The sequence below is a fragment of the Epinephelus fuscoguttatus genome, linkage group LG18 (assembly GCF_011397635.1).
Source record: "Epinephelus fuscoguttatus linkage group LG18, E.fuscoguttatus.final_Chr_v1".
Lineage (NCBI taxonomy): Eukaryota > Metazoa > Chordata > Actinopteri > Perciformes > Serranidae > Epinephelus > Epinephelus fuscoguttatus.
The window spans coordinates 1164040-1189267 of record NC_064769.1 but is presented as its reverse complement, the minus strand read 5'-3'; the positions used below and the strand labels follow the sequence as shown (position 1 = coordinate 1189267).

The 25228-nt window shown below is 40.7% G+C and overlaps 1 protein-coding gene across 2 annotated transcripts in view; it reads right to left on the bottom strand.

The window, feature by feature from the left end:
• Window positions 1-25228, bottom strand: part of slc27a6 (solute carrier family 27 member 6) — a 119187-nt gene that overhangs the window by 6537 nt on the left and 87422 nt on the right. Inside the window, exons 6-10 of one of the 2 annotated variants that reach the window (XM_049604041.1) lie at window positions 9516-9606; window positions 9187-9385; window positions 1070-1167; window positions 647-777; window positions 517-564 (exon numbers count right to left, since the gene is read on the bottom strand). In XM_049604041.1, the coding sequence (XP_049459998.1) occupies window positions 532-564; window positions 647-777; window positions 1070-1167; window positions 9187-9385; window positions 9516-9606 (552 nt within the window). In that variant the 3' untranslated portion in view covers window positions 517-531. The remainder of the gene's footprint in view (window positions 1-516; window positions 565-646; window positions 778-1069; window positions 1168-9186; window positions 9386-9515; window positions 9607-25228) is intronic. The other variant, XM_049604040.1, reaches the window with a different exon arrangement.

Below are 25228 nucleotides of genomic sequence, written 5' to 3'. Positions count from 1 at the left end.
AACACAGTACGAAGTCGCATTGGGCTACAATCAGGCTGATATCGCGTAGTCTGAACCCAGCAAAAGAGTCAATGAGAATCAAATCCTCATACTTTCTAGTCCTGGGAGACCTCTCCTACCTGAGCTACAGCCAGGCCAAAGTCTAGTTACATGTCCACACACATTAAGACACAGTGGAATAGCTCAGAAAGAGTGTTATAATAAAAGAGAGTTATCATAAAAGAGAGCAAAGTAAAGAAACGTTAACGTTATTTTCTTGCAGCTACTGCAACCGACTCCTGTGTCATGCATTTTCACTTCCCAGTGGGCCACTAGGAATGAAGGTGAGGAGTTAATAATGCCATTTAGTTTTTTGAGTGACCTTATCTTTTAGACTGCTTTTATGTGTGTGGGAATAAATTGTGTGGTTTATTTTTTCAAACTTGCGAGGCAAACAAAGTATTTTTGAATTTAACAGTAATAGTTCCACATTTATATGAGTTTATTGTACTGTTGTGCAATTACACATTTCCCAACCTGAGATCAGTGTTGTCACAGTAAGCCCTTTGGTTCCATGGTTCCGTCCTGAATGAATTTACAGTCCTCATTATGAAGAATGCTCATTAACAAAATCACGATGCAGTGTCAGCGTTTCTCTGCTCATTACCTGATGCCTTATGAAGAGTGGACGAGCATAAGCTGGTATGTCCCTCACCACATGCTCAAAAAGTTTCTTCCCATCAAACATGCAGCCTGGTCTTGTAATCATGGCAGCCATACCTGCTCTGCCTTCGTGCCCTGTGGACAACATGGTTCAAGGTCATCACTCTCCAGCTCAGTGATATTCACTGCTGGGCTGTTCATTATTAGCAATGTTACATCAAACAGCATGGGGTCCCAGCTTGGGCTCTCTTAGCTGTAAATAATTGCTATAATTAAGCTATTACACGTGGTACATCATTAGGAGACGATTACACTGAAAACCTCTATAAAGCAAGTTTTCACAGGCTTTGTAATTTTGTTGCTAATTTAGATGAGTAGTATTCTGATAGCAGAGGTAGAGATGCAAACAAACACTTCTTAAACATACCTTGTACTTCCACTCCATACACATTAACCTCTTGGATAAAATCCACCTGCCCAAGAGTCTCTGTTATCTCTGTTGTTGCTACATTTTCACCCTTCCACCTGAAAGCAGGGAAACAAGATGATGATTTCAATCAACATGATTAAGAGTGCAAGTGTTGAAGCCAGAAACCTGCCTTTACAACTTCTTGGCTGCCCATATAATAATAACTTCTTACTGATACTGTGTTAGAGTCGATTTAGTATTTTTACTGAGTTTCATTTATGCAATGTTGCCCCCTGCCGGCCAGGCTATTCGATAGATGCCAACAGGATGTGAAACCTCTATTAAAAGGAAATGAAGCCCTTAGTAAGGGGGAGTTTAGAATTGGCAGCCGGCAGCTAGGACAGCAGACAGTTTTTTGACCATGATTGATTTGAACACATCTATACTGATTCTTACACACATCTACTGTGAAGCTCATTTTTGTTGTTATAAATGCCAGAAGGAATTAGTTTATTATGTTTAACTAGAACATATGTCTGATCTCCCACTCTGTCTCTGCCTCTGGCTCACACCTAAGGCAAGGTAGGATCAAGTAACTGTAATACATTGTCATACAAAAGGAAAAAAAATAGAATTACTGCTCCTCTGCCCCATGTACCAGTGAAGTTTCTCTTACAGTTTACATCCATGTCTGTAAAAACATGGATGCTTCACACCCAACTGTCCCCCAGCAGCGCAGAAGATCAATACAATCAGCACAGTTTCAAGGTGGACACCCAGGATTAGTGTAACCAAGTCAGTATCTCACCAAATATTTCCCATTCTGTTCTTTGAGTAATGGCCAGAAAAGTGTTTTATGCAAAACATTATGATGTTGCAGTGAAGCTGACCTTTGACCTTTTGGAAATAAAATGTCATCACTTCATTATTGTATCCGATTAGACATTTGTATGACGTTTTGTCATAATTAGCAAATAAATTCCAGAGTTATGGCCAAAAACATATTTTGTGAGGTCACACTGACCTTGACCTTTGACTTTCGACCACAGAATTCTAATCTGTTTATTCTTCTGTCCAAGTGGACAATGGACAACAACAAAAAACATAATATGGAAGCATATAAACAACCAAACAGGAATTTCTCTACACAATCCAGCTTGTTAAACTTGCTACACACTCACAGGTATCACCTGGGGTCCGTTTCACAAAGCAGGTTTAGTGAAAACTCAGAGTCTGTTAACCTTGAAATGAGGAGTTTTCCGTTTCAAAAAGGGAGGTAACTCAAACCAGGGAAAGAGGGGTAACTCTAGCCTGTTTCAGAGAGAGGTAACTTAAGCTCTTGGTCAGTTATCGTAGTAACAGACTCTATGAACCTAACCTGGTAGGTACCAGGTTTTTCTCAATGAACCTCGAGTTTCTCTCTGTCTCCGCCCTCTCTCAGAGCCACACACTCCATTTGATTTCCTCATTCACTCAGTCAGCAGGCGAGTTTTGGCGTAGCCTAGTTCTGCCGTCTGTCATTTAAAAAAATCATTAAAAAAATCAGAGTCAGTATATTAGAAGTCCATTAGGCACAGTAAGTGGCGACTTTTTCACTAGCATGGCATGTCCTTTTGATAACGATTCCGTGGATGAAGGTGCAGCATTACTGCGCAGAGAATTAAATATTCGTCGGGAGATGGTTATCAGACCGCGCATAGATGTTCTAGCATTTCCAGACAATTATCTTTTTGAGCGGTACCGTTGCACGTCACAGTCCATCATCTACATACACAACCTAATCCGTCCTTACATTTGCAACATTACCAATCGTAGTCATGCTCTCACATCCCAGCAGATATTGTGTGTTGCACTGCGTTTCTTTGCAAATGGAAGTTTTTTGTACAATGTCGGAGATGCAGAGCACTTGAGTAAAGCCTCTTTCACACAGAGCGCAATTTTGAAGCGCAACGGTGGGGTAGGGCGCAGAGCAAGCGGAGAGCAAGGCGCGCAAGACAGGATTTGGGAGAGTACAGGCTTGTTCAGGAGCTACAGCTCCATGGTGACCGCTTCCAGGTCTACTTCAGACTCTTCTCTGCTACTGGACGTGCCGAAGTGTCGTCACAGCGTGTTGCGGTGAAATTAAAAAATGTTCAATTCGAGCGCAGGCTGGCGGGGGGCAGACGCCGCGGTATGTGCCCTTATGTGTGTGAAAACAGCATTATGTTGGGGATAAAACAACTGCACAGTCAAACAGCCACTTAGCCTAATATTTACTTTACAATGTAAAACATGATCAAAATGAGGTACCCCCATGAGATTATGCCGAGGTCTTACCTGTTTGAACAATGTTTATATATTTCATCCTAAACTGCTGCCAAGTGCGCTTCTCCCCTGCGGGATTGCACCTAAATGAAATAAATTAATAGGCTACCATTCAAGCAGTTTTGCCCTGTAATATTATTGTGATTGCAAAGGACTACATTTAAACTTACGCATTGACCCGTGCAGCAATGTTCTCCCACGCTGTCTCCCTCTCTTTTGCAGCTGCAGCGGTGTTGCACTTCTTTTTGAAAACATGTGCAAACTCGCCGTATGAGCGCATTAAGATTTCTAATTCTAGTGGGGTGAAAAACGTAGCCTTCCTCTTCCCTGTTGCCATGATGACTCGTCGAATCGGGGCTCCATTGATGCTGGCTTTTTATAGTTGTGGTGCATGTGCTTAACTCCAGGTGAAACTACTCCAAGTTGATTAAACTGATTCAAATCAGCTGTTCTGGAACCGGAAACTCAGAGTTTCCTATCTCAGAGTAGATCAACTCAGAGTTCAGGATAAGACTCAGAGTTTGTTGAACCTGCTTTGTGAAACAGACACCTGGTGATGAAACCTATGCAGCACATCCACAAACACCTTAAAACACCTTAATGTCATCAAACTGCTGCAAATAATACTGCAGCCAAGGACAAGGTAAACTAGAGAATGCAATTTCTAAAGAAATTGTAGGTCTGCATGCACCATGCTGAATAGCGGATGGTACACTGCAATACTCACTTTAAATGTTGAATAATACCATTTATGTATAAATGATGTGGAATATTTTAAGGTTGTTTGAAAAGCTGACGCTACACTGCAATGCTGGCTTTAAATGTTGAATAATAACATTAATAGTTAAAGGATGTGATACATTTGAAGGTTTTTTTTAAAAACCTATACTACACTGCAGTGCTAGCTTTAATGTGTAAGAACAAGGTTAAGTGATAAGAATAGTTGAAAAAGTGGAAAGGGGTCTAATTAGTATGAATGCCATTGAAAAGTTGAATGATACTCATAAAGCGGAATATTGTGAGGATTGTTGAAAAGCTGATGCAACACTGCAATGCTGACTTAAATGTGTAAGAAGGTGACATAGTAGCAATAGTTGAAAAGTGCTAAGGGATGTAATTAAATGAATTTATGCTGCATACTACATGTACTACAAGTATTGAGTACTATGTGTGTATAATATCACAGTACATTACAATGTGTTTAACAGTCATAATCACAAAAGTAGCAACAGTAGTACTAATAGTAAAGGCTGTAGTAGTTAGTATATGATATATAGAAAACGCTGATATATAATGTTTACATGGACTTTAAAATGGAGCTGCTGTCATCTCTGCATTTGAGAGTCAGAAACACCCCCACACCCATATGTCTGTGTTTGTGTGTCAGTAGCGGTTGCTAAAGTATTTAATGAGGGAGAGCACAGGGAAGAGGGGCAGACAGATACTAAGAGCAGAAAGTTGTTTTATTGAAGATCAGACTTCTCAAACAACTTCTTTTTATGCCAGCACTGTGAGAGAGGAGATTCTCCTGAATGCGTAAATACCTTTTTTTGTTTGTAGAGTCAAAAATGTGATCATGGTTGCAGATTAGAAAACTTTATCATAAGCTGTTTTCCAGAAATTTTCCATTTCAGTTTACATAGGAGTGAATAGGAAAAAAAATGATTGACTCTTCCCTCAAATATGTAGGTGTGTTTGATTCCATAGTAACATTTCTATGACCAGCACAAAGTTTCCTATGTTTTGATGTATAAAATGTGTATGTAGAGTGAAAATTGTGGCTGTGAAAGTGAGTTAAAGGGAAATTATTGAGAAGGTTTTGAAGCTGCTCCACACTCCAGCCATCAAGTCACCACTGTAGCTCAGTCAATAGGGACTTGGGTTGGGAACCAGAGGGTTGCCTGTTCAAGTCCCAGTCTGGACCAAATATGGAGCGTGGACTGGTAGCTTGAGAGGTGTCAGTTCACCTCCTGGGCACTGCCAAGGTGCCCTTGAGCAAGGCACCGAACCCCTCCCAAGGCAGTCTGACATCTCTCCACAGTGCATGATAGGTCCTGTTTGTGCATGTGTGTGTTCGGACCTGTGTGTAATTGACAACAAGAGTGAAAAAATTTAATTTCCCTTCGGGAATAATTAAAGTATATATATATATACATATATGTATATATAAAAAAAACAAAAATCAATAAGAAAAATACAAGCAATCCATTCCTAATGGAGCTGCATATTTTGGCATTTGAATGAAGTTTCTGCGTTGAAAAATGTGGAAGGATTTACATGGTGAGAAACATGGCATTAGGCTTGTGCTGGTTTGAAAGTTTTCCAACCGGTTTGATTTAAAGTCAAATATCTAACCAAACGGATATATCGAATTATATACCTAATTTTACCACTGGGGGTCGCATTTGAGCCATTTTTCCCAATAAATGCCCATTATAGGTGTAATGCGCTTCCAATCCACTAGGTGGCGCTAATGCTGTATTAACCGCCAATACACACAAGGTTACACAAGAAGAAGAAGAAGCAGAAGGACACCAAGACGTTAGGGCAAAGACGGTGGATAAACCAGTAATAATAGTAGTAATAGTACAGTACTGTATAGTAAGTAGTAATCCAGTATCTTTGGTTAGGGCAACAAACTAAATGACTGCTGACTCCCTCGCACTTTTCCCCACCCCCAATGAAATTTGATCTTTCGCAGCAGCAGCAGACAGCTGAGCAGAGCTCTAGAGTCACTCTGCAGCTTCTGAGACAAACCAAACAAAACACTTGTAGGCGCCTCCACTTCATTTATAAACAAATATAAAACTTATTAAGCTGTCACAATGAATGTTACAATGCAAGATAAGTTGAATATAGTCCCTTGACACGTCGCTGATGTGAAAAACTTTTTTTTTTTTTTTTCCTTTTTTTCCCCGGTTTATCTGGTTGACGTAAATTAAACCGGGTGGAGCTCTTAAACTGGACCGAACCGGTTAAACCAGAAATCAGCACAAGCCTACATGGCATAATAATAATAATTAAGAATTTTGGCGTAGAACGTAAGCTTCACATTCACAGCCAGTTAAATCGTGGGGTCCTTTATACGCAATGTCAAACAGTACGAAATAATAATAAAAACAACACTAGAACGGCAAGCAGTTATTAACAGGGTCCAAGCCTCCCCATGCAACTTGGCCTCCACGCCCCATGGAGTCCACGAAAGCCAGCCCCAAAGAACAACGGGCTCGGGGCGAGCGTCAGGACACAACGTCTGAGCTGCAGTATTCACTGTAATGGGAAGTGCAATTAAAGTACCAAAGGCTGAATGCATTTATTGCAATGAGTCACGCCCACTTTGACCAATCATTACCAAACTTTGCGGCTGTCCACAGGACTGAACCCACATCATGCTCACCAAGTTTTGTACAAATCCGATCAACTTTTACAAAACGTGATATTTCAGGGTTTACAGCGTCCACTAGTGGCCAATTTGTGCCAATTTTGGCACCGAGCCTCAGAACGACCTCTGAAACAAGCATGCTAAGTGTCATTTTGATGTAATTTAGTCTGACAAAAATTTGCAACAATATGTGTATTTTAGCTACCAAAATTTTTTTTGTTGTTAATAATTCACACATTTTTTGACCGGGCAAAATTCTTTTGATAACTTTAGATCAGGTCTATCTCAAGAGTCTACGTGCCAAGTTTCAGGCCGTTTGGACAAAATCTGTAGGAGGAGTTTGAAAAAGTCGGTTTTGGATGTGTAGCGACTTAGCGAAGATGTACAGCGGAAGTGGGCGGGGCCTATGTCAGAAAGTCCAGCTCTATTTAGGGAATATGTGGATAGAAAGTTTATGAATATGTGATCTAAAATGTGGAAGTTACAGGAAAAAACATTTTTGTGTCTGTTATAGCGCCACCTAGTGGAGTATCTGCATAATTTTTGGTATGGCAGGCTGTGTCCTAGTCTACATGTACTCTATAAATTTCACAGCCCTCAGTACAATAGTTCAGCTGAAATAAATGTTTGTTGTTTGTCTTTTAATAAGCCACGCCCACTTCAACCAGTCATGACCACCTTCAATACATGACCTCAGGAATGACCCTAAATCATACCCACCAAATTTCATAAAAATCAGGGTAGCCATTTAGGTGATATAATCTTCCCATGTTTATAGCGCCCCCTAGTGGCCAGTGTTTACCAAATTCTGTTCACACCCTCACAGTCACATAATAACTAATTATCTAAGCCTTGGGTTTGAGGTTTTAATTTGACAAAGATACGCAACAGTTTGTGTTTTGATAGCTAGCTACAAAAAATTTTTTGACCGGGCAAAATTCTTTTGATAACTTTGTATCAGGTCCATCTTGTGAGTCTAGGTGCCAAGTTTCATGCAGTTCAGAAAAAATCTCTAGGAGGAGTTCAAAAAAGAAGGTTTTGCAGTTTTTGCAATTTTGGGCGGGAAAAAAGTTAGGCGGAAGTGGGCAGGACCATGGCCATGTGATGCAGCTTCTTTCAGGGAATCCATAGATATAAGGCTTTTGAATGTACGACATATGGTGTGGGGTAGTTACATGTCAAAACGTGTTGGACTTGATTGTAGCGCCCCCTGTAGGTGCACATGTGTAATTCTTTGCGTCTGAGGTCCGTGTAGGCATCTGGACCAACCCTCCAAATTGCACGGTGTCACCTGCAGCACCACTTTTACTTAAGGAAAAATAGTAAGATGTATAATAGTAATTAAAAACCTGAACAAAAACAATAGGTTTCCCAGGACCCTTGGACCCCTAATAAATCATCAATTGACCTCTTGCACTACTATAGTAAGCTTTGCATAATATACACTGAACAAAAATATAAACGCAACACTTTTGTTTTTGCTCCCATTTTTCATGAGTTGAACTCAAAACATCTAAAACATTTTCTATATACACAAATGACCATTTCTCACAAATATTGTTAACAAATCTGTCTAAATCTGTGTTAGTGAGCACTTCTCCTTTGCCGAGATAATCCATCCCACCTCACAGGTGTGACAGATTTGTGAACAATATTATTCTTTTGTGTGTATAGAAAATGTTTTAGATCTTTGACTTCAGCTCATTAAAAATGGGAGCAAAAACAAAAGTGTTGCGTTTATATTTTTGTTCAGTGTACATTGAATATACCTTGACGACATAGCAAACTGTTTCAGACCAGTCTCTAACCTGCTATGGTAACACAGAACATGCATTAAATCTGCTTTTATCCCATTTTCACCACATGTCTAATCATTCATCCTTTACTTTAAACATCATCAGGTCTGCATATTTTCTGTTGATTTGTATTTAAGTTATAATCCTTTAGATTCCAGCCATAATAGATTTGGCAACACCTGTGATTACCAGTATTGGTAGATTAAAAAGGACAGACATACTATTGTCTGACACGAAATGCATAACTTAATTGCATGACAAATACTCTGCACTGACTTCTGCATTACATCCAGTTTGATCTGCATCATTTCCTGAGAATCCTTTGTGAGAAGAGAGCACCCAGTGAAAGACATGCTATATGAGAGATTTCATTGACTTACAGAGGGAAGTGGAACAGAGAATAGCGTGATGTGGCATCAGTACATCAATCCCTGTATATTATCTCTTTGTTAGACCCTCTCTGCCTGGTAAATGCCCACATCTTCCAACTCAACACCTGTAATTTGTATCACAGGCCCAAGTTAAAAATGTGTTGTCTTTAAGCCTGATGACCACATCAGGTCAAAAATCATCAGAGATGGATTTTCTTACAGGTCGTGAGGTATGGTTAGTGCCTGCAGTAGGGACATCTCAAACATCCTATCCAACTGTACCTGAAGGTGTCTCCCACTCTGTCTTTGAAACAGATGAAGCCCTCCTGGTCTTCAGCCATGAGGTCACCTGTGTTAAAGTAGGCATCTCCCTTCACGAACACATCTCTCATCAGCTTCTTTTCAGTCAGCTGCTTGCTTCCAGCATAGCCAAAGAATGGGCTAATGGCGCTCACCTTGGACAGTAGAAGCCCTGTCTCACCTTAAAAGAAAAATACCACAGAAATTCAATACAAAGTACTTCTTACATGAAATAAATTTCTCGAAACTCAAAGTCAACTCAAAACATTATATATATATAAAAAATCATTTGTGGAAATGTTGCACCTTACCCCTCTCCACTCGCTGACAGAAACCATATAGATTTTTCACTGGTTCATCTTTCACCATATCATACTTTATCAGATCATACTTGAACAGGAGCTACATAAGAAAATAAGATAAATATAAGTTAAATATAAGATACTTTTCACAGCAGATATTTTGACACTAACCATAAAGCAGAGCAGCCTTTATTAAAGGAGCTATATGTAAGAAATCTAAAGCAAATAGTCGTAAAATCCTCCTAATATGTCACAGAGACTAAGGATTAATGTTAATATAACATACTGATCTCACCGACAACAATAGTACAGCCAGAATATTCACATTTAAAAATATTTTTTACGGTCTGCAAATCATGTTTATATTTTGAATTTGTGTTTTGGCCTGTTGCACCACCCACCGCCGTCTACCAGTCACGCAGTCAGTGGAGTCTCAGCATCAGTTACAGTTACGATTGAGCTAAAATGGCTGACAGTGCGACTAAACCCAAACAACCTCGTTATGATTCCCAAAAACGCCAAGACAATACTCTGAACGGTGGAGACGGTTGAAAGCGGAGAAGAATTTGAAATCGGATGTTGAAGTGGCTACTCTTCTCCTTGACACGAAAGCTTTAGCCAAAGTTGGCTAACTAGCATCACAGCTAGATGGGGATGGACATTTCGAATACTTTCAACTGTTATTTTCGATCATACATTGTAGCCCATGTGCAGGTGGGTAATCGACCCGACTGATTTTTTTGAGAAACAAACGTTAGCAGCACAGCAAGCAGCATTAGCAGTGTCCCAGTACGTAGCATTAGCAGCTGGCTCCTCCTCAGCTGTATCCCCGCAGCAGCGTTAGCAGCAGAGAAGCTGGACTTGCTCGAACGGTCCGCTGGAAAACCGAAGATCAAAGAAGTGGGCGACGCGGCCCAGCCACGGCAGCCGCCCGTGGGCAAACAAATCATGCCCAATTTCCACCAGATGCGTGTTGGTTGTGTCTGCACTCCGGCATGGCAGAGGAGCCGATAGGATTCAGTTCTAGTCAATGTGTGTCTTTCCACCGGCTGTGGCTGTGCTGCTTTCCGGCTCCGTCTCAGCTGCAGCACTCCGAAGCCCTCTGCAACAGATACACAGGACTTCTATTTTTGCTGGACACTGGAACACAACGCAGCAATTCAGCACAGAGCAGCAACCTCGAATCTGTAGGGGAGGGGGGGCGGACATGACTCGCGGCAGTATTTTGAATTTCAGTGCAATAACCGTTTTGGCCATGTTCTTACATACAGCACCTTTAAAATGATCGACTACAGCTGTGCCTTTACTGCTATAGCATGTCAAAATGACTGCTGTGAAAAATATCAGAGCAATTGTAACACTCTTGAAACTAGAATTACCACCCCTGCACCAATCAAGTTTCCATGTCTGTGAAGACATGGATGCTTCAAACACATCTTCCCCCCGATAGCACAGAAGATCTATACAATCAGCACAGTTTCAAGGTGGACGCCCAGGATGAGTGTCACCCATTGAGCATCTAACCAAATGTCTCCCCTTCTGTTCCTGGGATATGACGTTGAGTAATGGCCAGAAAAGTGTTTTATGCAGAACATTATGATGTCACAGTGAAGCTGACCTTTGACCTTTTGTAAATAAAATGTCATCACTTCATTATTGTATCCTATTAGACATTTGTATGACGTTTTGTCATAATTAGCATATAAAGTTATGACCAAAAACATATTTTATGAGGTCACAGTGACCTTGACCTTTGACCACAAATTCTAATCTGTTTATTCTTAAAGAAGACCTATTGTGCTTATTTTCAAGGTTATATTTGTAATATTCGGGTCAAGTGGTATAGATGCTAGTTGATGCTAGGTGCTGTAATGTTCAAAAAACACATTATTTGTCTTATACTGCCCACTGCTGCAGCACCTGTGTCTGAAACAGTGTTTGGGCTTGTGTCCCGCCTCTACAGCAGCTCAGTCTGCTCTGAGGCTACATGAGCTAGTAAACACACAGCTGTGGCTAAGCTAACAACAACGGCCAATCACCCTCTTCAATTTGAGTGAAGAAACAGGAGCTGATAGACTCTGAAGACTGGAGCAGGATGTTTCACAGTGGTAAGAATTTATTTCGTAGCTGTCTTATATTTCAGCTGTTACATGATAACTGTAACTTATCTGACATTATGGTTACAATTGTATGTCCTCTGACATAAGTTGAAAATGTCTGCTGCAGAGTACAAAAGGTTTCTAACAATATAGTCAATTACTACATTATGTGGAAACACCAACACTAGCACTCACCTGTCATATGCAGTGGTGAAAAGCACAACTCCTTTTTTTTTTAATCTAAGCAGGCTCATCTAAGATCAAACTAATGTAGCTTGCGTTGGCCAATAACACCAGTTATTATAAATTTGGCCAAAAGTTATTATAAATTTGGCTACTACCACACAAGCTTTAAGTCATGAATTCAGCAATTTTACCACAGCAGATAGAGATGACAGATTTCTGTATTATACAGAAACAAATGGATGAAAATTACAAGTATATTCAGATGTCTTAGCTGTCATGTTTACTGTAACCATTCAACTAAAATGTAGCTGCATTTTATAATCATCTTCATCTTATGTTTGTGATCTACAATATGTACATTGTACCAATTTATCAGTTTCTCCACATCATTTATATGAAATCAAAGTTTCATAGTACACCCACATGTTGCTTTTTGGATCAGTATTTGTTCTATGCAGTGATGTTGTCTCCTGAGTCTTTATTTGCTTACTGCAAAACAATATGTCTTGTCTCTTTTTTACTTATTAGGTTTTGGGGTAATGAACCAGGTTCCAGTTCATCCTACATGTTTGATACACCATCCAGGCCTAGAGCCTAATTGCTCGAATCTTTACACCCTGCAGAACATCCACAACATGTACAGGTCTCACTATGGACCCTTAAGACATAGAACTGAAGAAAAGTAAATTTTTATGACATATAAAGAGATACAACTGCATAAACTCGATTCTGAACATTATGGTTTCATTATACCAAAAAACCCACTGATAAAAAAATGACAAAAAAGTATTTTGTCAAAATTCCTTTATTTTTAGCACATGTAAACAATGAAAACTACAAAAAACTCTGAAAATAACATACAATAGATAAATGCAAAAATATAAACACAGCAGCATTTTATCTGCAACACTAAACCAAACGCTGCCAGAGCTGCAAAACAGCTGAATTCGCTCTAGCAGCGCCGCTGGTAAAATATTTGTGGCAGCGAAAGCAGCTCAAGTTGCTCATGACGTCAAATTCTGAACGTTCGATTATGCTTCTCAATTTAAAGAAGCCGCAAATCAAGTTACTGGCTGGAGCACAGAAATGTGACTGTGCATTTGCCTGAGTACAGAAACTTTCTCTTTGGACAATGAAAACAGAATAAAAAGTCTAAATAGGTCTGACATTAAACATTAAACACACATAGCCTGTGTTGCGTTCAGACGTTGTCACGTAAATAACAAATTCCAGCACTTGAATAGGCTGTAGCACAACACAGCAGCATGTCAAGTGGGCCGAACCCGTACCGAATATGAGCAAAGGTTTTTTATTTGTTATTCCCCCCCAAAGCTGTAAACCTAGGGGAAACACTGTCATTGGTTTGCGTTCGAGTGCCTACAGTGCGATTAGTTAAACTGGTGGTAAGGAGAGCAAATGAATTGCATTCCCACTAATAACATGCGTTCCAGAACACAAAGAAATTGTGTAAGTAAGTGCACTTGTCCACACCTGTGTATCGATTCAACATGGAAGAAGACACTGCTGCTGTGTGGTACCTGCGTGGATGTAGCCGCCGTCGGCTCTGGGTTCACGATATCCTCCAGGGCTGCGAACAGCATGGGGAATATCATCGGCTGGTGCGGGAGCTGCAGCTGGATGGGGAGAGGCGCTACTTCAGGCTGAACATAGATCCGTTGGACAGCGTACTGCTTGTTTTGAAGCAGGAACGAATGTGTGGTAGGAACTAAAAGTTTCCGAGGATGCTCTCTGGGTTCCACACAAGTGATGGACATCTACATTCCAATTGGTTGCTGGTCATTTGCAGTTCAAACGTGTCATAGCTAATTTGCATAAAGTTAACCAGTCTTCACCTTTCTTTTGCAGCTCAAAACGCCTCTAGTCGCCATATGTCCATTGAAAATTAATTAGACCTGTCGCCTTTGCAGCTCTGGCAGCTTTTGGTGTGAACTTATAGTAATAGTGTTCAATTCTTTCCATTCAGGTGTCTAACCCGTCCTGTAGTCAGGATATGCCAGGAGTTTCCTGTTCTGGCTGGTCACTGCGTTGGCCTCAAGCTGCTGCCTTCGCTTAAGTCAGAGACGTGTAAGGCAACCATTTCCTCCCTTTAGGGTCTCTCATACTGGGATGCTAAGTCCTTTGGGATGGGGATTTTATGCATCTCCTCAGCAAATGGCACTGGATTCTCAAACACCTCCACAAAGACGAGCCTGATCAGGTCATCTACAGTCTGTAAAATATAGCATTTAAATATTGACTTCCTTGCTCTTTTAAATTAAGTGCTTCTCTGAAACCACCTTTCTTGTATATATTTCAAGTATTGCCATAACTCTTTTATTTTTTATCTGATGTTTTTGTGTTGGTAATTAAAATACAAATTATGTACAAATTACTGTATGTAGGGTGTGCTTTTATAGCCTTTGCTGAGGGTAAAACAAAAGTAAAATAATACATTTTTGCTTTACTTTTCCAACATTTTTATAAAAACTCTGCTAATAGCTCATAGGAACATATACAAAAAGATGACACATATGAAATCTCAGATTCCTCTGTAATAACAGCATGGCCAGGGTTAGAGAGTCATGAGGGTCTGCTAGCTGTTTAAGTTTCTCCCTCTTTCTCCTCCTACTCCATGAGGTTGCATACTTGGTTTGAACCTATGCCCTTTATAGGTGTTAATGACAGCTGAAAGTCCAAATGAAAGAAAATATGTGTGTGTGTGTGTGTGTGTGTGTACATACATATATATATATATATATATATATATATATAATAAATTTGTTTCTGCTAACATCATAACAAAGTCAAAGGCATGTGATAATGTGAGGCAGAAATATATATCCTGAAGCTTTTGGGAAAACATTTCAATACTGTTAAATATTTCCAGGTACTGTATCTCAAACACAAAAACACATATAATTTCTGTGCTATATATGTCTGCTTCTCAGGCTGCTCCCTCAGAGTAGCCCTATACAGCTGTGTGCTAATCACTACCATCTTTTGAGATGCCACAGACTGTGTGCCCACTAAGAAGGTTTGTGGAGAGTCTGTTTGGCATCCTATATCCTGGAATCTAGCTGTAGTGGAAAGGTGTTAGGCACCAGGGCTCTGCTGTGATGTACTCTGAAAGGCAAAGGAAAAATAAGTAACTTAAACTGATATTGCACCAGATGAAAACAGTCAACATCTAAAATGCTAAACAGTGTTGTCCCCTGTAAAATCAGCACACCACACATACATATTCAAACACATGTAGAGACATACACACAACATCCTTTCATCACATAAATACCTCCCTAGCTGTATATGTAGCAGGTTTTGTAACACGCCACGGAATCACCACAAGACCACAGCTCTCTCTGGATTTGTTTTACTGAGTGAGTCTGTAATGACACAACATGTGACAGGGACTGCATCAATTCACATCCTCCTCTCAAACTACTGTAAAGGATGAATAAAATAAAAATGTAAAGCAAATGACAAAAATAAAATAAATATGCCCTGTTTCACATGCATAACTCATCACAGAGTAAACATGATGACCTCACACACACACACACACACACACACACACACACACACACACACATATAACATTGGAATAGTAGAATTGCACTTACAGGGCTCTAGTTTCGCAGACCGGGCGAGGCGGGAGCGCAGCGCACGTGGGCTTCGCCAACTGGGTGTGGCCAGGCGGATTTTGCAAGTTTGGCACACCGTGCGCCTGGCGCAGCTACTCCTCTTTCCCACCTCCGTCCCTCCTACCTGCACAAGTCGGAAAGAGGGAGGAGAGAAGGCGTGGAGTGGGTTTTACACACACCATCACCAATCAAATGAGTCCCTCTCCTCGCCCTTAACTGCGCTGCGCGAAGGCGTAATGAGAGTTTACTCAATTCGCCATGGCAGAAGAGAGCAGCATGATGCTGAATATATACTCCCTATCTGATGCTGTGGCTGTTTGTGGTTGGCTGAGAGGGATGTGAACTCATTAGTTTGCAGCTGTGTTAATCAAATCAGGTTGGGTTTCCATTACACGTGCCAAACGGTGCTAATCCCCTTTGATCTGACATCCGATGTGACGGGACAGTCGATATAGAGATACTTTTATGTGCTGATTGCAGATAGTTGCATTGAATAGTGTTTTTTGGGTATTTATTGCATAATTAATGTGCCTGACATTCTGGAAACCTGCCTGTGAGGTTTTGGTGACGTGTGTGTGCCGGTCAGCCAAACTTCGGCTTACACTGGCTGCGCTCCGCCTGCGCTGACAGTAGACCTGGTTTCAGCTGGCGAGCTTTTAGCGCACCTTCGGCAAAGCCTTTTGGCACGAAACTGTCACTGCACCAAGCTGGATCTGTCGACACCTCCCCCTGCTGCGCCGCCACACCCATCTCAGCGCACCTCGGTCTGCCAAACTACCAAAGTGAGCGTGCCTCGGGTTGCGCTGCTCGAAACTAGCTCTGCGTGGGGTTCGCCACCCTGCGCCACCCTGCGCTGCGCCGGGAAACTAGAGCCCATACATTCCTTTTATACAAATACCACTGGAGAACTACATTTCCCATAAGGCTTTTTGCCATGCATTTAACACTGGAACAGCATTTAGATGCAGGTTTGCTCCACCGACATACCTGTCTCTCTCAGCTCCTAATAAAGAGAGAGAACTTCTCCTGCGCATGCATCACAGCGCAGCTGGGGTGTTCACTGACAAAAATACAAAACATATTTTCATGAAAACAAAAGCACGTAAAATATTACTCTTCTTAATAGTACTGTAAACAATCTCACAACAATGTTATGACTGATCCAAATCCATTAAAGTACTTGAAATATATACACTCCTCCTCTCATTGTCTGCAAATGGAATTTACCAGTACACTGAACAGAGCTTAAAGTTAGCTGGATCAGAACACATTATAACTCAGATTAACCACAATGTTTGGTAATGATATTGTGAATGGCCTCCACGTATGAGCATGCATGAGTTGCAAATAAAACATGTTGTACATCTTCCATAAAACGTATATTCAAAGCCAATTCACAATCAAATTCCAAGTAAAGCCACACATTTTTACAAATAATTGTCTTACTTAGACCCTAGGTCTGACTGCTGCCGTGTTGTCAGCTAATTGTTTGAGCTAGCAGCAGTTAGCTGCTTAGATCAGACATTACACACATAAATGTTGAAATTTTGTCAATATGGAAATGCTGCACATCTTAGTTCTGTTAGATTCTCCACAATTCAATCATTAAATTCATCTTACTGACACCACTCAGCTGGCAGCAGTGTAACTTACTGTAAACTGAGTAGCAAAAGCATTTCAAAAAACAGTATCTTTGGTTAGCCAGTAAGCCATCACCTACAGCTATTGCTGCATAAACACAAATAAAAAGGAAGAAAGACATAATAGGTCCCCCTCAAAAGCTGATTCACAATCAAAGTCGGAGTTCAGCCACACATTTTGACATATAAATGCAGGTCTTAATTCACCCCCAGGTCTGACTGCTGCCGTGCTGTCGGCTAACTGAGCTAGCGTTAGTTAGCTGCTTAGATCAGGCATCACATATAAATGTTGAAACTTTTGTCAGTATGGAGATGCTGCAAATGCATCAGATGCTCTTTTAGATTGTCCACAATTCAATCATTAAATTCATCTTACTGAGACCACCCAGCTGGCAGTGTAACTTCCTTTAAGCTGACTGGCACAATCATTTTAAAACAATAACTCCGACCTCGGAGTTTTCTGCTGTCCTGTCTGTCTTCCCCATGTGGAGGCCTCTGACTGACATAACCGCTTGCGTGACACCGACCAGCGAAGTTAACACGGTACAACAAGAAGTAAATTCTTCAGTGCAATATAGTCGCGCTAGCCCTGAGATGACTCCTGTGTTGAGCTAATGGGGCTAACACTACATAGAGCAGACAGGGAGGCTGCATCATCTGGTAAGCTCCGTGGTGGCGGTGTGGCAATATACACAACAATTCACGGTGCTGTGATGTTAAGAGGATCTCCCAGTTCTGCTCTCAGAATGTGGAGTTTTTGACTGTGAAATGTCGACCCTTTTCATCTTACTATTGCACTATGTTCATTCTTATACTATGTTGCACAAATTGTTTTTAAATGTTTTGTTTCTTTTTGCTTGGGGTGTGCGAAATGTCATTTTGTTTGTGTGCTGTGCATTAAAATGACAAATGAAGTTCTGTTCAGTTCATAACATTATATATGACAACACAGCATCCAGTTGCTAATGGCTAATGTTAGCCTACTGTAGCATAGCCTCTGAAACATTAACGTTATCTTCCTTGTACTCCACTTACTAGTAACGTTAATGCCACCATCTAATGTTAGCAATGTAACCTTATTCTAAAACTCATCAGTCATCACTGACTCCGGTTGAGTTTTAAAACTCGAGTTGCGTTTGACTGTCTTGGTTGTAACACTACACTCACTCTCCTCTTCCATGTATCTAATGTTACCTTGCCAACGCCTACGTCTATCATAGACATAATGAGGACGTAATGGAGGAGGGGGGAGTAGGCCTTTGGAGGGAGGTGAAGTTACAGGAGGGGGATGGGACTTTGTGGATGTTCAAATTTTTGAACAAAGTGCTGTGTGAAATGCAAGAAAGGTAAAAGTTGCTTTAACGTTTGCTCCTACAGCCATCTGCTCCATACTTCAACACTCAGTAGCAGCTTCCTTATCTGTTTTTACACAACAAATTCACAACTCATAAAGTATACTTACAGATAGTGATCCCAAATCTCCAGATTTGCCCAACAAAGTGGGAACTGCCCGTCTTTCAAGAGTAACTGGTGTGAAAATCCAGCTGTAAGCTATTGCCAGTCTGTGAAGCGGTCCTCAGGAAAATGGAGCAAACACAATAACATGTCCGAGTTGTATTGCTGAGGAATAGTATTGAAAATAAACCATTTTCTCTTCGTTTCTTCCTCTTTTGGCAGTCCAAACAAGGGTAATTTGTGGTCATACAACACAGGGAGAGACAGACAAACACAATGTCTTTTCATCAAATAAAAAAGCATTATAGGTCCTCTTTAAGTCCAAGTGAACCTTTGTGTCAAATTAAAAGAAATTCCCTTGAGGTGTTCTTCAGATATTGCATTCACGAGAATGACACAGATGCAAGGTCACAGTGGCCTTGACCTTTGACCACCTAAATCCAATCAGTTCATTGTTTAGTCCAAGTGAACATTTGTGCCGAATTTGAGGAGATTCCCGCAAGCTGTTCTTGAGATATCACATTCACAAAAATGAGACCGACAAGGTCACACATGACCTTGATCTTTAAACAACAAAATCTAAGCAATTCATGATTGAGACAAAGTGAATTTTTGTGCCAAATTTGAAGAAATTGCTTCATGCAAGGTCACAGTGACCTTGACCTTTGACCCATGACCACCAAAAACGAATTAGTTTATTGTCGAGTCCAACTGAACATTTGTGCCAAATTGGAAAGAAGGACACTGAACAAACTGTTATCCATCATGGATAATCCTGACCACCTTCTTCACCACATACTAGTCAGACAGTGGAGCTCTTTCTCCAACAGACTGATACAGCTTCACTGTCACAACGACTGATAAAGGAAATCATTCCTCCCCCAAGTCATGGTGCTATATAATACCTCACCTCTGTCTGACAGGAAGCACTGAGAGCTCTGTACAGTCGGTCCTCTATAGCTTGATAGTTATACCAACCATTTGTTTGCACTGCTGGTCATAATGAATTGCACACTTAAGCTATTTTGCACTTTTTTACAACCTCTACTTCAATTCTCACAGTGTTGTGCATATAATTGATCTTCTTTTTTTACTCCTGCAGTTTTTCATATTTTTATTTTATTCCTGTTTATTTCTCTTGTATATTTTAAATTTTAGTACTACTTATTTTTGTATATATTTTATATTTCTATATTCTAATGTCCACATACTGTTTGATTACTTGCTACTATAACACAAGAATTTTAAACATGAACACTCTGACAACTTAATCCAAAAGTAACTTTTTACTATATCTTACAAAACTGAAAATAAGGACATGTGTTAACTGTTGTTTCATAACTTCACTTTTATAACTATATTTTATAACGGTTTGTGGGTCAGCAGGAAAAGCAATGGGGCAGACCTTAGAATAGCTGAGGTCAGAGATTAGTGCTAATTACATGTAGCCACTCTTTTGTAACTCCTCCAATTAACAACTCCACAGACAAGCATTAGTGAAGCTAATACCTACCATAGCCCCAGGAAAGCCACTTCACTGGTCATCCTTCCTAACTGTCTCAACAGACTTACAACTTAATCACTAGAAATAATTATTCAGGGTCTTTACTCGTGGTCTTTCCAAGTTTCAGCAGCATAAAAATGTTGTGATGTCACATCGTTTTCATGAAAGGTTGCTGTTATTTTATTAACCACAAGATATCACTTAGTATTCCTTGACAATTCATTGTAATTATAATAAATCATATGAGAATACATTATATCTAATGCATTGCATACAATTGTTATATTGACCACCAAATGGACAAAATAAGCATAGCTTTTGTGTGGTAGTACATTATATTTTAATTTTGGCATAAGTAGAAAGTTAGTAATTTTTTTCTGTGATATGCATACTTAATGAGGATTAGATACAGATGATTAACAATAAAAATGGTATTCATTGTTCATTTGTGATGTTTTTAAGTCTGCTAAGCTTGTCTTGAAAGCCTAGAAAAGAGAACAAGATGGATGATTTAATAAATCGTTACTTTATTTACTCTTGTAGGTTACTTGTAGATTTCTTTCATAATTCATGGAAGTCTGAAAACTTGGAGTAACATATGTGAATTATTCTCAGTTTTTGGACTTTGTATTTCCCTGAGTCAATCTCAACAAAAGTGAGGATGTTATGTTCTGATGGAGTACACTTGCTGCCTCCTGGATAACACATTACCTAACAGAGCTCCTCTAAGCTGTTTACCCCTCCCCCCACCACTCACTACAGTTTACTGGGCTCATCAAGTACACACATTTAGTGGTTATAGTCAAGTCTTGCACACTACCTCTGCTACAGGATGTGCCGGATTAGCAATGCAAGGAGAATGAATGAGGGTTGTATATGTATGCACCCCTTTAACTAATCATACAACTGTGTTGCCAGGTTGCCTGGGTTCAAAATAGATTTACGTAATGCAGAGGCAAAAGGGTCATTTGGACATTTGGGACATGCTGGCAGCTGAGAAAGTGGTTTTAGTGGTACTGAGTAACTTATATTAATCTATCTCTGGATGAATGCATGACAACAAAATCTTGTTTTCTACTGTTATTTAAAGGAGCATTAAGCAAAATTCATCATTTCTAGATTGAAGGAATTAAAAAATTGCTATGTAGTGGGGTGGCTTAGGTCAATATATCACAACAATCGTTCATTTTGTGATGAAAGCACAAAATTTGGTACATGTGTTGGTGGATATATTTCAAACAAATCTGGATATTTTGGCATCGCAAAAACGCACCCTAGTTGCCATAGCAACCATTTATTCAATAAAATTAATCAAAATATTTAAATGATTCATTACAAGATTTAAAAAAATGTAAATATGTATTAAATTAAGAAAAATACAGTTAGACACACTCACAGTTCACATTAAATTAAGAACAAGTGCAAATTCGCAATAGCTGCGACCTCATACATGTATGCATCCACACAACATGCACACACACAACCTCAAGAAAAGCAAAATTTTCATTTTGAAATGCTTAGTATAGCACCACCTATGAATGAATCCTCGTCATTCTTTCTGGCGTAGATACTCATGATCTCTACTTGCAGTATGCAAATTTCAAACACTTTTTGGTCAAGTACTTTTTGAATTATTCAAGAAAAGTTTTGTGGACTGACCGACCAAAAAATACAGTTAGACACACTCAGTGTCTCAAACACTTTCTACCCCACCACCACTACAAGCCAGCTAGCCAACTGCCAGCCAGCGGCAGTTGCTTCCTGCAACAAGCAGTGCAGTGGACTGTCCATCAAGGTAAACATTTTATTACATAGAGGGAAGTAGAACTTCCTGGAAAGTTGAAGTTGTGGTATTTGCAATTTGGGCTATATCCTAGGTTAATGTGGCCACTGTCAATTCATGAAATTCCAGCATCTGTTGTGGAGAGAATTGAAAGGTCGGTTTGCTCCTATATTAGGAAGTGGTTGGGCGCTCCTAGGTGCCTAAGTAGGGTTGCATCGTATGGAAAAGTGATACTTCAGCTGCCAGTATTTAGTTTAACAGAGGAATTTAAATGTACCAAGGTCAGGACAGAGCTCTTGTTATTTGGGAGTAAGGACGTGGTATTAGGAGTGTGGTTCCAAATCCAACCAAGGGGAGGAAGTGGAACCCAAGATCGGCAGTTCAGGAGGCAGAGGCAGCTCTTAGGCATGCAGAGATTGTAGGTAATGTTCAGTTTGGCCAGGGAGGCCTGGGGCTTGGCTCAGGCAAACCGGTATGGAATAAAGCAGGTCTCAAAGACAAAAGAAAGCTGGTGGTGGAACAGATACATAGACAGGAGGAGATATTAAGGGGTGCAAAGGTAGTGGCCCAGGCTAAATAGGGACAGTGGTTGAATTGGGAAAGTGTAGAGAAGAAGAAGCTTAGTTGGAGGGACCTGTGGAGTATGGAGGAGAATTGTATTAGATTCCTGGTAGGGGCTACATACAATGTGTTACCAACCCCCCAGAACCTAAAACTGTGGGTAAATGAGGACCCATCATGCCCATTGTGTTCAGGTACCGCAACCTTAAAGCATATTTTGTCAGGCTGTAAAGTTAGCTTGTCACAGGGTCGATATACATGGCGACATAACCAGGTGTTGAAATGTTTAGCTGCAGGCATCGAAGGGAAACGAAGATGAATGTGAATTCAGAAGGTATTAAGGATGGGAGTTTAGCAATTCAGTTTGTCCGTGAGGGAGAGAAATACAGAAGGGATAAGTTAGTTAGGAGGCAAGGGTGTGGTCGCCTAGAAGGTGCTTGTGACTGGGAAATGCAAGTAGATTTAGGGGAAAGCTTGTTGTTCCCCAGGAAATAGTTTGTACCAAGCAGAGGCCTGACATAGTGTTGTGGTCAGTGAGTCAACGGATAGTTTATTTCATTGAGCTGACAGTTCCTTGGGAAGACTCAGTGGAAGAAGCCTATGAAAGAAAAATGCTTAGATATGCAGACTTAGCAGAAGCTGAGCAGCGAGGATGGAAAACTAGGATTTGTCCAGTGGAAGTGGGGTGTAGGGGATTCATAGTAAGCTCAGCTGTCTCGCTCCTGGGGGAACTTGGAGTGCGGGGACAGAGTTTGAGGAAGACAGTGAAGGAAATGTCAGATGAAGCAGCCATCTATAAGAGAAGAAATAATGTCAGTTGTGGGCCAGCAGGGGGAACTACTAAGCAGGGTACATAACTCATTAAGATCAGGTGGAGAGACCCCCCAATCAGTAATCTCAGGAGAAAATCCAGGAAGAGGAAGGTTATTTAAGTGTGGGAGTGGCCTATTTGAATCCCTTTTGTTTGAGACCATGCTGCAAGGTGAGTGTGTTTGCTGATCATGTGAGTTTATTTATCTCTTTTTACTTAAGCTTATATTGGAGTTATACTATGTAGTAGAGCCCTGCGTGGGACTGTTTTCTTCATCCCGCTCCTGCCCGCTCCCACTGAATTTCTGACCATTACTGCCCGCAACCGCAACATGTGTGTTACACTCCTGCCCACTCCCGCAATGTGTATGTCCACTCCCACCCGCTCCCGCAAAACTCTGAGAATTTATGCCCGCACAATAATAGAGATGCATTGATTTTGTGTCTTCTCCCGTCCCGCAGGAGAAAACACATCATTTTATAGGCTCTTAATAAAGAGATTCATGGGGTTGTTTGTTTCGTTTCCCTGGCCTGCATGTCTTTTGACATATTGGTCAGGAATAGCACTCCTATTTCGTTGTTTTCATTTAGTTTTTAATGAAATAAAGGCTGTTTCATATTCTATTCTCCTCCTCTGTATTTTATTTACTTTTCTGCCTTTATATAATCACGCAGTGATTGAGGTTAAGGTCTCTTTTCTAAGAGAGACCTGAATAAGAAACATTAATGAGATAAAGATAAAGCCTATGCTCAATAACACCAGCATCATCACGCCTCTTTATGTAATTAACAAATAGCAACGAGAGTAGGCTGTGAGTGGCTCAAATAACACTAATCAAAAACATAAAATAAACAAAGTTAACGAATGAATTTAACAAATGAATCGCTTGGCCATAATATTGCTGTGGAGGAAGAGAATGTTGCTGACCGACTGCGGTCCCAATCCTGTGCGTCTGTCTTCCAAGATGCGCCCACAGACACTAAAGGCCCGCTCTGAAGGCGCACTGGATGCGGGGATACTGAAGATGAAACGCGCCAGCTTTGAGAGCGCTGGGAAGTAGAGGGCTCAGTGCGCCTTCATACCTTGTTTGAGCTTCTTTTCCACATCATTTGTTAACTCCATCCTGTCACTATAGGCTACATCCCAATCCCGCAGTGGTTTTTTTTAGCCGCCCGTTCCTGCCCGCAGCAAAGTTCAAACTGCCTGCTCCTGCAAGATCTGGGTTGGGTCTCACGGGACCCAGCGGGACCCAATCCCAATGCAGCTGTTGGGAAGAGGAGGAGCTAAATGTGATCATTGGCAATAATTCATAATTATTAATATTAATTATGGATTATTAAAATATTTGATTAATTAATTAATAATTAATTAATTATTACATAAGCATAATAATCGAATTAGCTTACAACGGGGCACCACCGGGAAAACCGGACCAATGATCAGACGTAAATTCAGTCTCAAGAGTGTTCACTTAGGAAGCTAATTCTAGGGAGATACCAGCAACTATAAGATGAACAGGAAGGAGTGGAGCTCAGGTACTGACTTTGTCAACCAGCTTTATCACAGTATACAATGAAAAACCAAAGCAACCTCTCTTTGCAGTATAACAGGGTTTATTCACACTGATGACATTAATTTACAACCAACATCAACATTGCCCTATAAACCCTATCATCTATAAAACATTACTGAATCAACCAGCAAGCATCAAGAAGGGTGTGTGTGTGTGTGTGTGTGTGTGTGTGTGTGCGTGGGAGAAAGTGGGTGAGTGAGCAAGGATGTGTGTGTGTGTGTGTGTGTGTGTGTGTGTATGTGTATGTATGTCTGAGCGAGTGGGTGTGTGAGAGAGAGAGGCGTGTGAGCGTAGCAAGATGGCGGCTGTGACGCTGCAAGCTGCGTCATGCAATGGCGGCTTGCCAAGAAAGCACGCGACTCAAAAAGGAGGGGAGCCGGTAGAGAGGGAAGTTCAAATTGCTCGGCTCCAAGTGTAGGTTAGTGGAAGAGAGGAAGAGAGAAAGGGAAGCACTCAGAAGTGTGGTAAC